General features: G+C 45.3%; 1 protein-coding gene across 1 annotated transcript in view; it reads right to left on the bottom strand.

Moving 5' to 3' along the window:
* Nucleotides 1-18,180, bottom strand: part of USP37 (ubiquitin specific peptidase 37) — a gene marked incomplete in the record, with an annotated part of 1,580,672 nt that overhangs the window by 1,215,197 nt on the left and 347,295 nt on the right. The window contains 1 exon segment of the mRNA XM_044075237.1: nucleotides 14,276-14,373. Within this exon segment, the coding sequence (XP_043931172.1) occupies nucleotides 14,276-14,373 (98 nt within the window).

Consider the following 18,180-nt stretch of genomic DNA (forward strand, 5'->3'; position numbering starts at 1 on the left):
CCCCCATTTGTTTCTCAACATGTTGAATATCTTTGGTTCCAGTTTCTACTTGTGTGGGTCCATGAGATTGCTGCTTAGGTCGTCTGCTAGTGTATTTAGCTTTCCTGGCAGGAACTGAGCCTGTAGGTGCACTTGGTAGCTCAAGAATGTGCTCCACAGAGGCATAACTAGTCTGCAGAGAGGGTATGAGTGGGTTCCCCCCTGCTTATGTACCACATAACAGTGGTGTTGTCAGTCTTTACCAATAATTGTCCTGGAAGAATGTGGTCCTTGAAGGCTGTCAAAGCATTCTGTACAGCTAACATTTCTTTTCGATCGATATGCAGGTGCAATTGATTTGGGTACCATTTGCCCTGAATGCACTGCCATACCAAGTGAGCCCCCCCATGCATAAGTCTGATGCTTCTGCTGTTAGGGTTTGGGCTGCAGGGGGTGGTGTTAATGGCAGTCCCTTGTCTTGGTGGAAGGCCGCTGCCCACCAAAGGAACTCTATCTGTAAACAAGGTATGATAGGAAACATTGATTCTAGATCCTGAGAATGTTGACACCATACGCTTTTTAGATACCATTGTAGTTTCCTCATATGCAGTCTTGCATATGGAGTTAGTTGAATGCAAGAGGCCATGAACCCCAGGTCTTGCAGTATTTTCCTTGCAGATAGCTGGTCTTTTGAGGCCAGTAGTTTGAAGTAGACTGTCAAATGAACTTGTTTCTCTGGCGAGAGGTAGGCCATCTGGGAAGTTGTATTCAAGCTTGCTCCCAGGAATACAATTTGTTGGCAGGGTACAAGATGTGATTTCTTTTCCTTTATGGTGTACCCCAGAGAAATTAATTTCTTTACAAATGCCAGATGATTTAATAGTATGCCCTGGCTTTCTGCCTGAATTAGACAATTGTCCAGGTACAGGTATATCAGAATATTTCTTTGCCTGCAAAATGCAATGACTGGAGCTAGGCACTTTATGAATACCCTGGGCACAGTAGATAAGCCATAGGGCAGTGCACAGAACTGATAGTGCATGCAGCCTGCTCTGAAGCATAGGTATCTTCTGCAAGATTTCCTTATTGGGATGTGCAGGTAGGCTTCCTTTAAATCCAGTGTTGCCAACCAGGAATCTTTGCCTAGCATGGGAAGCAGCTGATGCAGCCTGCTCTGAAGCATAGGTATCTTCTGCAAGATTCCCTTATTGGGATGTGCAGGTAGGCTTCCTTTAAATCCAGTGTTGCCAACCAGGAATCTTTGCCTAGCATGGGAAGCAGCTGATGAAGAGTTATCATCTTGAATTTTGGGATTATCAAAAATGTGTTTAGGATAGACAGGTCCAGCGATAGGACGCCAGGATTTGTCTTTTCTGGATACCAGGAAAAGTCTTGAGTAGAAACCTTGCCCCCATTCTTCTTCTGGGACAGGTTGAATAGCCCTAATGCTTAAAAGAGTGAGAACTTGCTTTTGAGCCTCTGCCAACCGTTTGGGGTTGGTAAGGAGTGGAAGTGGAATCTGTATCCTTGGGAAATTATATTTAAAACCCATTTGTCCTGGGTAATGAGTTCCCAATTTTTTTGCATGCAGGGCAATTTTCCCCCCTAAAGGAACAGTCAGTTGAGCAGGGCTTGGAAGGTTTAAAGTTAAGTCATTGAGACAGTTTACCGTGGTGGTGGTGGGGGGTCTTACTACTCTCTGCTTTGGAAGTGGGAGCCCCCTCACTGCTTAGGCCTGTGAGTACCTTGGGACTGGAGCCTGGGTGCTCTGCTGGTTCTGGGTTTGGACTGAGAAGGCCTGGAAGAGGCAGGAATGGACTACTTCTTAGAGGGCCAATGCCGAATAAATCTGGGAGGCTGTACTTGCAGGAAATCTTTTAACAGTTTGCACAGATTTATCTTTTTCCTCCATCTTTTTAAGTACTTCTGCTTTGCTGCCAAACAGGCGGTCTTGGTTTAAGGGAGCATCCAGTAATTTAGCTTTAACATGATCTGGCAAAGATTGCTCCTTAAGCCAAGCATGCCCTCTAAGTACAGACCCAGCGACAGCAGCCCTGCAAGATGCCTCTAATGAATCAAACCCACATTGCAAAGTATGTTTTCCAACTTGTTCAGCAGAATGCATTAAATCCTGTAAATCTTTATTTTCAGCACAATAAGGAATCAACATTTTCTGTTTAACCAATCCAATAATATGCTGATACTTTAACATATGAAACTGGCAGTTTAAGGCCCTAATGGCCAAGGTTGCAGAAGTGTATGCCTTCTTACCCCATCTATTCAGCGCCCTGGAATCTCTATCAGAGGGGGTAGGATTTTTGGCAGTAGTAGCCTTAATGCCCTTGGGTCCCTGTGAAACTGTCTCAGGAACCGCAGTAGGATTTTTAAAGAGGAACCTGAGAGAGTCAGGTACCCTGTAACACCCATCAGGTTTTCTGGGAGCAGGAGGTAAAGAGTCAGGGGCCAGGCTAGATTCCGAGAAGGCATCATCTACAATGTCCAGTACAGGAGGGATAGCTAAAGGCCTGTGTTGAGGCAGGAGAAAGAGTTCCCTAAGCCTCTTTTTGGAGTCAAGAGTAATCCTGGCTTTCCCAGCAAAAATGCTCCCTAAGAGTATGCAAGGTTTCACCAAAAGAGAAATCCTCTGGAGGGGAAACAGAAGGAACGAAGTCCTCTGCATCAGAATCCTCAGGCAGATAAGGGCAAATCCTGGTCATCAGAGGAAAAAAGAAGTTATGTACTTACCATAACATTCCATGCGAGTTGTTTATCTCGCCTTTATTCTCACTGATGGGTTCGGAGCCAATCCTCGGCTCCAACACGGCTGATAGCAAAGCTCAAGGTTTGCCAGTAGCTCGAGACCAAGCCCATTATCCCACAATGCACTGCTGGAATTACCTCAGATCTTGTTTGCTGCAAGTATATATACCCTTTTATTTATTTCTTTTTCTACAAGGAAGCACTTCCCAAAGGGGAAGAAGTAGTATTGAATAACCAGGATGGTACCAGCCTCAAAGTCAACTGTCAGCCAGGAGGGGGAAGGAGGGAGGGACGTGAGAATAAAGGCGAGATAAACAACTCACATGGAACGTTATGGCAACTACATAACTTCTTTACGTAAAGTTGTTAAATCTCACCGTTTATTCTCACTGATGGGTAGCGTTCCCTAGCACCCTCAATCTTGGGGGGGCTCATAGGTTCATACTAGGCTATCTGCCCTAGGGCATTTATAAACCTAGCCAGAGTGCGTTTGGCTTTCGCCACCCATTTTAAATTAATTTTGCTATGCCCTTTTTCGAGGTTAGTATACTGTGCCTCTGTCTAACAGTGACACAGAAGTGATACTCGGGGTAAACCTACGATCTCCCATCCACTCATCAAGATTCCTCTTGAAGAGAGTCAATGAGGGACTCTGCCTAACCTGGACTGGGATTTTATTCCAGAGTGAAGGGAGCCTCTGGGTTATGAATCTGTCCCTCCAGCATGTCCTATTTATATCAGTGCTGAGGTTCAAGTCTCTCGAGCATGTAGCTCGATGGGATTTGGATTTTCTGAGGTGCAGCATGTCCATTAAATCTGGGTTGGACATTGCTTTATACGTCAGGCACATGCCACTGAGTAGAGCTGGAGTTTCTTTAACTGGGCAGTAATATGACATCTGTTTGAGCCCTTTGATCCTCTTGGTGAGGTACTTTTGGGGTCTTTCCAGTTGCTGCAGGTGTCTGGTTAGGTACATCCCAAAAGGGGCATTGTACTCAATTATGGGCCTGATGAGGGATGAGTAAAGAGGCACGATGACCTCCCCTGATCTAGATGTGAATCCCTTCATGATTAGGTGGGCTATATAAAATGTTTTTCTAACCACTTTGGCCACGTGGTTTGGTTGTCAAATGAGAGATTGCTATCAACTTGGGTCCCCAGGTCCCTAATTACTTCTTCTGTACTTAATGGATTACCACCTATGTGGTAATTTGTGGGCACTTTGTTTTTGCCAAAGGGGATGACTATACACGTTTTGGCGTTTAGCTTGAGGCCATGGCTCTGGCACCAGTTGTCTGTTTCTATGAGGCCCTTTTGGAGGATGCTTGTGTCGGCTGGAGCGTCGATTATGGCGCCCAGTTTGCAGTCATCTGCAAACTTGGTCAGCCACAGTCCTTCCGTGTTGGCCTGTACCTCCGAGAAATATATACTGAAGAAAGGTCCCAGGACTGAGCCTTGTGGGACACCACTTGTAACTGGTTTGAAGTCTGATATGGCTCCAGTAATTCTAACTATGTGGGTTCTGTCCTTGAGCCAGTTTGCAACCTATCTAGTGACATAGGGGTTTATATTTAAGCTGGTGAGCTTATCTATAATGCCCGAGTGGGGTATTTCATCAAAGGCTTCTGCGAGGTCCAGGTAGGCTGTGTGGACCACCTTCCCCTCATCAATGGCCTTGGTGATTGTTTCAAAGGAATCAACCAGGTTCAAGAGGCAGGAGCTGCCCTTAAAGCCGAACTGGGTAGGAACCAGTGTCTGTAGGTCCCCAATATCTTTATTTATGAGGTCCATGATGATCCTTTAGATAGATATTTGCCCTTTTGGTGGGGAGAGGGGGGGAGAAGTTTGCGTTGAACCTGTCAGCTAGGATGTTGGCAATGTCTGTGGGTTCGGTATATTTTTTGTCATTTTGGACTAATTCTGAGCATATCCGGGAATTCCCACCCAGGTTCCTAACATAACTAAAGAAAGTCTTGTGATTATCCTTAGTGTCCTGTGCAATTTTTCTCTCGAAGCTGGCCTTAGACGATTTTATGAGTGCCTGTAGTTTTTTGCTAATACTGATCAGAGATGCCTTCCCTTTTTGGGATTTTGCTCTATCACGTAGTAGCTTCCTCCTTCTATTGTATAGTTTGTTTATGGCTGGTGTCCACCAGACAGGACGTCTGCCTTTGGAGGATTGGGACTTGGTTTTATTTGGGATTGCATGATCCATGCATTCCTGAAGGTGTTCATAAAATGCGTTTATAAAGGATTCTGCGGTCTGGGCCGTATTTTCCACAGGCCCGGGGGCTTTGAAGGATTCCCCCTCGGTTTTGAGGAGTGTGAAATTTGCATTAGAGAAGTTTTTCACTGTGGTTTTCAGGGCAGGGGGTGGAGTCGGGATGTGAATATCCAGTGAGATTAGTTTATGGTCTGATCTTACCAATGAGGGATAGTACGTTTTTCAGTACCGTGGAACCAAAGGAAGACCTGTCCCTGGAAGCCTTATCTACTTTGTAATGTGTGATAAAGGTATGAGGCTTAAACCAACTGGCTGCAGCAGAAATACTGTCAAGGGGCAATTTAATTTGAAAGGCAGAAGTAGAAACTGCTCTGGTAGAATGAGCCTTAGGTTTATCTGTCAATGGAATGCTTGCATTCGCATAAACAAAGGATATACAACCTGATAACCATTTAGATAGGGTTGTTTTAGCCACTGGAATACCTTTTCTGGCCTCCGAAAAGGATACGAAAAGTTGATCCAATTTTCTAATATCCTTAGTTCTGTCAAGATAAAAATCTTAGCTGTCTGTGTACATCATGTTTCTGCAGCATGTATTCCAATTTGTTAGAGTGGTTGGGGAAAAAAGACTGGCAACTCAATGACCTGATTGATATTGGATTCAGAACAGACTAGGCAAAAAGGAGGTGTTTGTTCCGAGAGATACTCTATCAACATGGAAAATCATGTAAGGAGGCCTGACAGATAATTCTTGAAGTTCTGACACTCTGTGGGCAGAAGCAATGGCTACTAGAAATATAGTCTTTCAGGACAAATATCTGAGATCACAAAAAGATGCTGGTTCGAAGGGGGGGGGGGGGCTAATTTGAGACAGCATAAAATTCAAATTCCAGGGAGAATAAGGGATTTTGACAGGCGGTCTCATGTGGAAATCACCTTTAAGAAAAGCCTTAGATAACTTATGGCCCATAATATTCAGCCCACAGAATCCATGGTGGAAATTTGATATGGCGGCTAAGTGTACGCGAACTGTGACAGCTGCTGCTCCTTCTTTAAAAATCTTTGTCAAAAATTCTAAAATGGACGATAAAGGAGCTTGGAAAGGGTCGATTTTCTGTATATTGGCCCAAACTGAAAACCTGTTCCACTTAATGCGGTATAGTTTCCTGGTGGATGGCTTGTGAGAAGACAAAAGGATTTGTCTTGCATCATCTGAGAGCAAACGAAGCCTGTCAATTAGGGGAAGTGGATTAGCCAAGCAGTCAGTTTTAGCGACTGCAGTGAAGGATGGAAGTCCCTTGACGGGTGTGTCAGAAGGTCCAGAACTGGGTCCAGAATCCATGGATCCAAGTAGATGGTGAAGGAAGGGGAACCAAATCTGTTGAGGCCAGAAGGGGGCTATGAGGATTACTGTCCTTCCCAGCGACTTTGCTTTCTGTAAAACCTTGGGTATAAATGGAATAGGTGGGGAATGCATATGAGAGACACGGGGGCCAATCGTGTCTCTCGGGGAATGTCCTGGAGGTGGTATTAGGGCAAAGTAGCTTCTGCATTTGGTATTGATGTGACTGGCAAAGAGGTCGCAGCAAGACATGCCCCATTTGCGGAAAATCAAATCCGCAACTCGTTGGTTGAGAGACCACTCGTGAGGCAACAGTATTGTCCTGCTTAGCTTGTCCGCTATCACATTAGATTTCCCCAGGATGTGCGTTGCTATCAGAAAACGGTGGGACGACACAGCCCATTGCCATACCCAGTGGGCTTCTCGACAAAGGGGGTAAGACTTGGTTTTGCCTTGTTTGTTCAAGTACCAGACCACTGACATGTCTGTCTGAATTGCAATTGTCCCTAGAGGAACAGAGTCCTGAAAGTACTGCAACGCCAGAAGTACTGCTCTCAACTCCAGAACACTGATATGCAGTTGTGACTCTTGAGCTGCCCATGGGCCTTTGGCAGTCTTTCCTGAAAATGCCCCCCCCCCCCCCCATCAGGGAAGCGTCCGTGGTCACAGTGGCTACTGGGGGGGGACGGACATGAAGAGATGTCAACCACCGAAGGGTCTCCCTCGCATGAATCTGTGATGAAAATCATGTGGTGCATCAGTAGCTTTTGGTAACACCACTGAGCGAAAAGGAGCCATTGAAGGATTCGCATTCGCATTCTTGCGAGTGGTACAGCCGGGATTGCTGCCACCATCAAACCTAGCACCTTCAAGACCTCTGCTGCTGTAGCTTTGTTCTTTGACACCAGTGAGATGACGTGTTGCTGAAGGGAGACTCTTTCGATTGGAAGACACAGAGTGGTGGTTGAGGTATCTAACTCTGCTCCTATAAAATTGGTATGCTGCGATGGCAATAAGGCAGACTTTTCGAAGTTGATTGTAATGCCTAATTGATGGCAGAGTGTCAGAGTATACTGTGTTGCCAGAGTCAATTGATGCCTGGTGGTAGCAGTGAGGAGCCAATAGTCTAGGTAAGGAAACACCTGGAATCCTAGACACCTCAGGTGAGCCATGACCACTGCCATGAATTTGGTGAGCACCCTGGGGGGCTGTAGTGAGACCAAAGGGCAGGGCTCGAAACTGGTAATGATTGGCTTCCAGTCGGAAACACAGGTGGCCCCTGGAGCATCTGTTCATCTTTATGTGATAGTACGCATCCCTGAACATCCAACCGCCTTTCCCTAGGAAGGGAAGAAAGGACTGAAGCGTGACCATTAGGAACTTCTCTTTCTTTACAAATTGGTTGAGTCTGCTGAGGTCCAAGATAGGTCTCAAGTCCCCTGTTTTCTTTGGCACCAAAAGGAATCTTGAGTAAGTTCCGAATCCAACTTGGTCTGCTGGATGACTCTTTCTAGCAATTTTTGGACTTCTATGATTGCTTGTTCCCCGAGACTGGGTGGAACTTCTGGGATTCTGTTTACAGGAGTGGGAGGGGAAGAGAACGGTATGAAATATCCTCTGGAAATGATGCTTTGTACCCATGTATCTGATGTTATGTTTAGCCAGGCTTCTGGGTACAAAGACAAGCAACCCCTGACTGCCTCCAGAGCTGGACAGCCAGGCCTCCTTTTAGGAGCGCTGGTAGGGCTGACCAGAGAACTGGCCTCCATCACCCTGTTGCTGCGGACCCCCCTCTGTCGTGCGTGCGGCATCTTCCGTTATAACCCCCTCCTCTGCTTCTAGAGGGGATTTTCTCCACGTGCGTCCGAAAGGCTCCCTGTGCTTTTCGGAACCACATTTTCCCGCCCCTAGGGCCCTTGGGATAAGGCAGAGTAGGGGTAGAAATATTGACTCCAACGGCAGATAGGGTCTTGCCTTCCTGCTCACACCTGGTTAAAAGTTTCCTTTACTTTAGGCCCAAACAGTGATGAGCCATCAAATGGGGTGTTAATAAAGGAAGACTTAAAAGGGCTCCGCAAAGGAACAGAGACACACCCAGGCTCTTCTCCGCAGAGCAATGCCTGAACTAGCAGCTCTACTCTATCAGCTGCATAAGATACGAGACGCATGGACGAGTTCACCACCGAGTTTAGGGTAGCTGTGTGTTGACTGTCAGCAACCCCTGCAGCTACCGTACCCTGGAGAGCATCTCCTAGCTCTTTCAGGACATCTCTTTGCAATCTCGTAAAATGGGTTAAATAGTTCAGCGATCGCAGAGAAAAAGCCGCTGAACTAAACATGCGTTTCCCATATCTATCCATGATCCTAAAATCTCTGTTAGGAGGATGGATAGATGCGGATGTTTCAGACACTTCCTTTTTGGTGGCTGCAGCTACCACCATGGCATCAACAGGCACTCCTTTGGTCAAAAAGACTTTGTCTACTGGGGCAGAGATGAACTTACTCTGCTTCTGAGGGACAGGTTCCATGGCCTTCGGTGACTCCCGCGCCTTACGAGAGGTCAGCTCCATGAGCTCGTCGTAAGGCGAAGACACCCAGGAAGTGGAAGGTTGAGACCCCAAAAGCCTTCAGGAGCACTGACCTGTCCTCAGTAGGGGTTTTGGACTCCCAATCGCCCCTCTGACTAAGGATCTCCAATATCTCCGCAAAGGAGATATCCTCTCAGAGGGGGATCGAGGTGACCCTTCTGACTCATACAAGTCAGTGTCGGATGTCAAATACTCCTGTGGGGAGTCGAAGTGCCTCCTCTTGCACAGTCTCTTCTTGGGTACCTCCTCAGTGGGGAGATCTGGGGAGGCCTCTGAAAAGCAAGGGACGCCCTGTGGGGCTACTTGAGGCTCAGGGTCTCTACGCTTAGGGGGACTGGTAGACGTAGAAGCGGACACTGGAGCTTGAGGGGAGAAGGAAGCCCGAACTGATGCCGACAATGTCTTAGGAGACAGGACTCTCCTCATGGCATAGAAAGCACAATGGCTCCGAAGAGAAGGGGTAGACTGACCCGGAGGGACCGTCTGATCCTCCCGTACCAAAACCATGGGCTCCAAGCCCGAGGTAGGAGCCGAGCTCATCCGAGCCGAAGCCCCGAGAGAAAGAGTTGGCACCGACAAATCGGTCCAACTATCCTCCCCGGATCAGACAGGAGAGTGTCGACTCCTAGCGTCCTCGGTCGGCGCAGAGGACATCAGAGTAGATGGAACCGATAACACCGGTGCAGGTCTCTGTTCCAAAGGTTCGACAACTATCTGTTCGGGCTCCTTCAGCTCTGAGAGTCCAGTACGGCTCGGAGGAGTAGTAGTCAAGTCTGGTTCAATGGTCTTCGGGCTCAGATGAAATGGTCAGGGCCAAAAGCAATTTAGCAAGTCCTGGTGCCCGTAGAAGCTTCTGCACTAGCTGATCCATATCAGAGAGGCTGACTGAAGACTTTGAGGAATGCACCGAAGGTGCTGACTGGGGCAGAGGAGATGAGGGAACCTCAGAGACCAGCTCCAAGACTGGGAGCTGGCTCTGAACCAAAGGGACACTCTGTTCCGAGGACTGTGGAACCGATGACCCTGTACTCTCAGATTTTTTTTTTGCCTCCTTGGTTAGTTTAGAATCTGAAGATTTAAAAGATTTTGAAGAAGTGCTGGCACCTTTCTGGCTACCCAATGCCTCAGAGAAAGTATGCTGCAGCAACCCCCTAATCAATGAGTTTTCTTCTTCTCTCTAAGAGAACCCTAGATGAAAAACAGTGGCAAATACTGCAAGAGTCTTGGAGGTGTTTAGACCCCAACAGTAAACACATCGGACATGTCCATCCGTGGACATTTTTTGTCCACAATCTGGGCATTTCTTAAACCCCGATTTTGGGTGAGACATTTCCCTCTCATCAGACATGTTATAAACAGACTCACCACAAAATTAAACTGTATAGGTTAAATACAGGGCTAACTAGGCCCACACTAAAAAATACTAACAAGTATAAAATTGTTAAAACTAAATAGAGCTAAGAAGGGCCCAACACTAAGAAAAAACTAAGCCAACATAGGACACTATCGTTACAATCTAACCTACTTAAAACTATATTATTTTAACAAGAACAGCCCAAAGGTTCCTGGAGTTCATAAATTCAAATGCCATGGAACAACTAGTCACCGTCCCCACAAGAGGAGAAAATATACTAGATCTCATCATCACAAACACGGGGACAAAATGCTCCACACCAGAAGTATATCCCTCTTTGGTGAGATCAGATCATAAACTAATCTCACTAGAAATCCACATCCCGCCCCCACCCCAAACAAAAAAGACCACAGTGAAGAACTTCTCTAAAGCAAACTTTACACTACTCAAGACAGGTGTGGTATCCTTCAAGGCCCCCGAGCCAATGGAAACCACAACCCAATCTGCAGAAGCCCTTACAAATGCCTTCTATGAACATCTTCAGGACTGCATGGATCAGGCAATCCCAAATAAAACCAAGACTCTTTCCACCAAGGGCAAACGTCCAGTCTGGTGGACCCCAGCCATTAACAAACTTTACAATAAGAGGAGAAAGCTATTACATGATAGAGCAAAATCCCAAAAAGGGAAGGCATCTTTGATCAGTACTAGCAAGAAACTATGATCCCTCATAAAATCATCCAAGGCCAACTTTGAGAAAAAAATTGCCATAGATTCAAAAGATAATCATAAGGTCTTCTTCAGCTATGTCAGAAACCTGGGTGGAAACTCCCAGATATGCTCTGAATTAGTCCAAAATGATACAAAAATCACTGAACCCACAGACATTGCCAACATACTGGCAGACAGGTTCAGTGCAAACTTCACCCCCATCTCCCCCCCAAAAGGAGAGATAACTATCCCAACAGAGTGTAGCCTCCCAGACATCTCAAATGCGCAGATGAAAGCTGCTCTCTCTAAAGCTAAAAACGCAGCATCAATGGGACCGGATGGTGTCCCCGGCTGTGTGCTACATGAACTCAATGAAGAACTAAACCCGCACATAAGGCAGCTGTTTAATCTTAGCCTTACCACAGGACATGTGCCCAAGGAGTGGCGTACGGCAACTGTGGTCCCACTCCACAAAGGCGGTGCCTCTACGGACCCTGGTAATTACCGCCCCATAAGCTTAACAAGCCTGGTCTGCAAAGCTATGGAGAGGATCATAATGGAACTCATAAACAAGGACATAGGGGACTTGCAGACCTTGGACCCAACCCAGTTTGGCTTTGTCAAGGGCAGATCTTGCCTTTTGAACTTGGTTGACTTCTTCGAAACAGTTACCAAGGCCATTGATGAGGAAAAGGCAGTCCATACAGCCTACCTTGACCTTGCAAAAGCTTTCGACACAATACCCCACTCGGGTATCATAGAGAAACTTACCAGCTTAAATGTAAACCCATATGTCAAAAGATGGGTTGCAAACTGGCTAAAGGACAGAACCCACAGGGTTAGAGTTGCTGGAGCCATGTCGGACTCCAAGCCAGTTACAAGTGGTGTCCCACAGGGCTCAGTCCTTGGCCCCCTATTGTTCGGCATCTACTTCTCAGAAGTACAGGCAAACATAGGAGGACTATGGCTGACAAAGTTTGCGGATGACTGCAAACTGGGTGCCATAGTGGATAGTACATCGGACACAGACATCCTTCAGAGGGGTCTCACGGAAACGGATAGCTGGTGCCAGAGCCATGGCCTGAAGTTAAAAGCAAAAAAGTGTATAGTCATACCCTTCGGGAAAAACAAGGTAACCCCAAGCTACCATATAGATGGCAACCCACTAAGCACAGAAGAGGTTATCGGGGACCTGGGTACCCAGGTTGACAGTGGCCTCTCGTTTGACACTCACGTTGCTAAAGTGGTTCGAAAGACCTTCTACATTGCCCATCTGATCATGAAGGGATTCACATCTAGATCATGTGAGGTCATTGTTCCCCTGTACTCTTCACTTATCAGACCAATGATCGAGTACAATGCCCCGTTTGGGATGTATCTCACCCGACACCTGCAGCAATTGGAGAGACCCCAAAAGTTCCTCACCAAAAGGATAAAGGGACTCCAAAACCTGTCATATACTGCCAGACTGAAGAAACTCCAGTTCTATTCAGTTGCATACCGTCTGCTCAGAGGTGACCTGTGCCTGACATACAAGGCCATGACCAACCCGGAATTAATGGACATGCTCCACCTCAAAAAATCCAAATCCACCAGAACCACTAGAGCAAGTGACTTAAACCTTAGCACGGATATAAATAGGACGTGCTGGAGGGATAGATTTATCACCCAGAGACTCCCCATGCTGTGGAATGAAATCCCGGTCCATGTGAGGCAGAGCACCTCGCTGGCTCTGTTCAAGAGAAATCTTGACCGGTGGATGGGAGATCGTAGGTTTACCCCGGGAATCATCTCTGTGTCACTGCTAGACAGAGGCACAACAAACTAATGGGCACATTATTTCTAACATAAGGGGTGGCGTAAGCCACATAACTTTGGGCTAGGCTTATAAATGCCTTAGGGCAGATAGCCTAGTGTAAACCTATGAACCTAAGAAACATACGCGCTAAAGAATAATCTCTCAAAAAGAAGTAGCAGAAAGTTTTTTTAACTTGCGATTTAGCAAAAAATGGTCCGAGATGACTGGATCACCGAGATCTCTTGCCGCGGCAAACTAGATCTGAGGTAATTCCAGCAGTGCATTGTGGGATAAGGGGCTTTGTCTCGAGCTACTGGCAAACCTTGAGCTTTGCTATCGGCCATGTCGGAGCCGATGAACGGCTCCGAAACCATCAGTGAGAATAAACAGAGAGATTTAACAACTTCACATCAGGATTTTCAGAATCCTGATAAAAAGAATCAGAAGAAAAATCAGTCCTACATCTCTTACACGGGGAAAGAAGGCTTACCCTGATTAGAGTAATAAGGTCTTCAGCCATTCTTATTTGTTTTTTTAGGCATAGGGGTCTGGGCATCTGTCTTCTAGGCATGGATCAAGTTTTAGGCCATGAAGATGACGTTGGTTGAACAGGCAAGTCAGTAGGCCTGAATACACCCTCAGAAGCCGGTGCCTGCACAGCAGCTACAGACCCATCCAAGGTAGAGACATCTGCAGGTTCCACAGTCGAAGAAGCATCTTGCACCATACCAGATTCCGAATGGGTCTCAGTAGAGGCCTGCGAATCTGAAGTAGTGGGTATCGAGGGCTGCGAATGCACCCGAGTATCTGCGAACTGGTGACTACCTTAGAAAAAGTGTTGTCGGCAGCTTTGGACCCAAGCAGTCTCTTTCTGTCGTATCTTTGCATTTTTCCGGAATGTTGGTAGTCAGGTGGCTTACCGAAGCCAGTTCTGGATAATTGAACAGAGTATCAAAATATTTAGAAGCGTAAATGAACAGATGACGAATAGTAAGAGGTTTGAATAAGGCACAAAACCGACAGTGAGGTACGTCGTGGTATGGGCCTAAGCAAGGAATGCAGTACGAATGAAAATCTTTATGAGGTATTTGCTTTCCACAAGAAATACAGTTGTTAACGTTTACTGACATCGGTTTAGAGCAAGAAAAAGGTTCTCCAACGGGGTACTTAACTTAGCTGAAGACTTCAGATCTGAAACTCGAAAACGAAAATTTCAGGAGTCGGCCGACCAGCACTTGCGAGATGCTTCTGCTTCAGGCACCGTACGGCAAGAAAGACTGATGTAAAGGCGTCGGTTGAATGCTTTATACCCCTGACTACCTGATGTCATGGAAGATGAAACAGCAACCGATGCAGGACCCAAGACTTTGATAATCAGGTCGACTGAGGGCTACTGCAAGCAGATAACCCAAATGTGATGGACTGCAACATTGAAATGCAAAGAACATCACAGCAATCTAATTTTCTGTAACTGAAGTCTATAATTTTACTTATTTTTGTGAACCCTCCCCCCTCCTACCTGGGTTCCGATTCTCCTCCGTTTGCTTAAGGTTCAGTTGCTTCTCTCTACTGCTGTTCAGAAATTTCCGAGCTGGATCTGTTGCTGCTTTGTTACTGCTATTAACAAAATTAAAGTTGAGATTAGAAAAATTAAAATAGTGCTACAGTATATATATAAAAAAAAAAAAAAAGTCATCAGAAGAATGACTTCATACAGCAGACCTACAAGTGTGACTTCTCTGTGGCTAAGCCCTCGCTGTTCCATGATGTACACCATATCCAGAAGAGAGAAGACTATAATGTTCTGTCATCTTGTGTCCAATCACCTTTCCCTTAAATTATCAATACTCAGAATTGCTTTCAAAATATCTGGAAAAAGTGCCAATAACATTTTTCCACTGCTACCAGACGGCCTGTATTCTTTACTACATTTAAAGCAAGCTGTAATGAGGCCTTTCCTCAAAGCAAAAGAAATGAATCCCCAACATTCTGAAAGGTTTTTATTTCCAGTTGCTAAGGTAAAAGGAAACTACAGACACTTTGCTCTGTAGACTCTTCCTGAATGAAAACTTTTACATAGGCACAGTGTAAGAGCTGGGAGACAAATATCCAAAATATTGTGCACAGAGAAAGTCGGAGCAAAGAAATGTCAAAAAAAAAGTCAAGTCATGCATAGAAGCACTTATTATTCTGAAGGGAGCAGAAAAACTTGGGGAAGAGAAAATGTGCTTCAGGTGTATGATCAATTGTTTTAATGAGACAGTACTCTCAAGGCTGAACATTAAGACATTCTGCGTGGATCAGTACTCCACCCCGGTTAACAAGCACCAATGGAAGAAAGATTGTTGTAGAAGCACCACTTTTTTCTACGTTCACACAGAATCGCAACATATTTCATTAAAATCTACCATTAAAAATTATAGTTATGTACTCACCAAAACTCTGCAACTGAAGTCTGCTTTTGTCCTTCCTCAACTGATGGGTCTCTGATCACACATCAGATCTGTCTTCAGCCACTCCGATAGTGTTTAGGCTCCGTAGCCCGAGCTCCTTCTCCTGCCCATAATCCCTCTCTTCTTCTTAGTTACTTCAGATAGAGTTTATCCCCCATTCAGTTAGCCACAGCAATACAAAGTAGTATCAGCCACTAACAATCTTTTAGGCAGAAAGGGTAAGGTATTACTAAACGAGCAGCAAAGTTACAGAACACAAAGTTTCTGAAGTACAGCAGAGACAAAACTGCTCTACTTCTAGATAAAATGTCTAACTTGTAATGAGATATATATGTATGAGCACTGGATCATGTAGCAGCTGTACAAATGTCGTGTATGGACACTTTGGAGCAAAAAGCAGACGATGCAGCCATAGCTCTGGTAGAGTGAGCTTTAGGATGTTCGGGTAATAGTCCTTTGTATTGTCTTAATTTACAAAGCTGATCAGCCATCCACTAAGGTATTTCTGACATCGTCTTTTTTTCCAAAGCTACAATGGGAAAAAGCAAACAGTTGTTCTGACTTCCTTTGACCTTCAGTTCTGTGAATGTAAAACCTTGAGATGTCTGTGCACATATTCACCTTTGGTTAAGTAAATGGACTGGTTAAGATTAACTTCTGAAACCACTTTAGACAGAAAGGCAGAGTTAGTCTGGAGGGATACTCTGTCCTTATGAAAGATTAGATAAGGTGGTTGGGAGAAAAGTGAATGGAGCTCTGACACCTCGCTCGCCAATGTAACCGCAACCAGGAAAAGTGTTTTCCATGATAAATACTTAGATTCTGCCCTGGCTTCAGGCTTTAAAAGGAGCTGAGCCAAGGTTTGAAGGATAAATGCAAAGTCTCAAGGGGGAAATGAGGTCCTTAACAGGAGGCTGAAGCTGAAAAAGTGAACTTCAAGGAAACTAGAGAAAATTTATTTTTGCCCAACATAAAACTTGATATTACAGCTAGCTGTTCCTGAACTGTTGAATGAGTAGCCCCATTAATTTTAAATGGAAGCCAGGTATCAAGGATAGCTGGAATCAGTGCTGGAAAGGATTTTAGACATCTTTGTTGGGCCCAAATAAAAAAAAACTTTTCCATTTACTCTTGTAAATTCATCTTTTCCATTTACCCTTGTACAATTTTCTGGGATGACACAAGAATCTGGCGAACAGGGAAAGTAGCCTGAAGTTTCCAGACATCAATGGAAGTGGAGAAACCATCCATTAAGCATAAGAAATTGCATGACCAGGAATGATGAGATACACGGGTGAGACAAAAGGTCCTGCATTGGATCCTGCACCCAGGGAAAGTGAACTAGGTCAGGCCTCAGGAAGGGAAACCACAGTTGTCGAGGACAGAATGGGGCAAAAGGGATAACCTTGCTCTTCTGCTGCAATACTTTCTGAATAAACTTGGGGATGACAGCAGTTGGAGGGAAAGCATACAGTAAACCTAAGGGCCAATCGTGATCCACAGAGTCTCTTAGTGGCTCCTCCTGTGGTGAGATCAGAGCAAAGTTGCTGCTGCACTTAGTACTGAGGCAAGAAGCAAAAAAATCACAGAATGGTTGACCCCACTGACAAAATATCATTTGTACTACCAATTAATTGCAACACTACTTGTGAGGAAGTAAGATGCACCTGCTCAATTTGTTTGTTAACAGTTTTTCACAGAAAACGAGTTGCCGAGAGAAAGTGGTCAAAAGAGACTACCTACTGTCAAATTCTCAATACTCCTGACATAGTGGGTAGGATTGGGTCCCCCTCCCATTTGTTCAAGGAAGAAGTTGCCCTGCAATGCTAATAGGACTGCTGTCATTTGTACGACGCTGATGTGAAGACAGTCCACTGGAACCATGTGACTTGAGCTGTTCCCAAATAATGCCCCCTTCCACCCTAATTGAAAGGCATCCATTGTCAGTGTAACCTTGGGTTTGGACAGTGAAAAAGGGCAGCCCCAAATAAGCTCTTGTGCATGTATCCACCATGCTATGGGATGCATGTAGTCGTCTGTGATATGGAGTGCCATCAATGGATGGCATTTGACTGACTACTGTACTGCTACAGTTCAATGCAATACTCATGTGAAAGTGAGCCAAAGGTACTAGTAACTATTGATGCTGCCATCAACCCTAGTAGTTGTAAAATTAATTTCGCTGGGGATTGAAGAGAAAATGTGCAATGCTTGCTTTTGTAAAGTGTCTACTCTTGCCATTTGCGATCGGGTATCTAGATGGGCACCAATGAACAGGGACTGCAATGGGCAGGGGTGTGATTTGTTGCACTTTATAGCAATACCCTAACTTGGAGACAAAGGTGGAGCAAGTAGGCACTGGCTTGAATGAGTAGAGGCTTGGTGGAAGCAGACAGGAGCCTGTCATCAAGATAATAAAACACTCTTGAATCTGTACAGTCTCAGGTGAGCAGTAACCACTGCCATGCATTTGACAACACCCTGGGAGTTGTGCTCTGAACTGGTAAAGACTGGTTCCCAGCTATAAGCATAGATATCCTCAAGGAGCACCTGTGTATTTTAATATTATAGTACACATCCTGAAGATCTATGGAGAAAATCCAATCTTCTTTACTCAGCAGTGATAGGATGGACTGAACTGTGACCATATGGAACTCTGAATGCTTTATGAAGTGATTCGGATTACTGAGATCCAAAACTAGTCCGAGGTTCTCCATCATCTTTGGCACTAAAAGATCTTGAGTAAGTTATGAATCCTTGTTGGGCAGGGGGGATCGGCTGGATGACTCTTCCTCAGCAGCTTTTCTATTTCTATGGTTACTGTTTCTTCTGACTACGTGGAACATATGGAATTCTTTTGCTACATTATGGGGGAAGTTGGGAAAATGACATGTAATAACCACTGGATATTATATTCTGCACCCAAGTGTCTGATTAATGGCTATCCAGGCTTCTGCGTAGAGAGATAAGC

The sequence above is a fragment of the Protopterus annectens genome, chromosome 6.part0, assembly GCF_019279795.1.
Source record: "Protopterus annectens isolate FY-2018-M chromosome 6.part0, PAN1.0, whole genome shotgun sequence".
Lineage (NCBI taxonomy): Eukaryota > Metazoa > Chordata > Ceratodontiformes > Protopteridae > Protopterus > Protopterus annectens.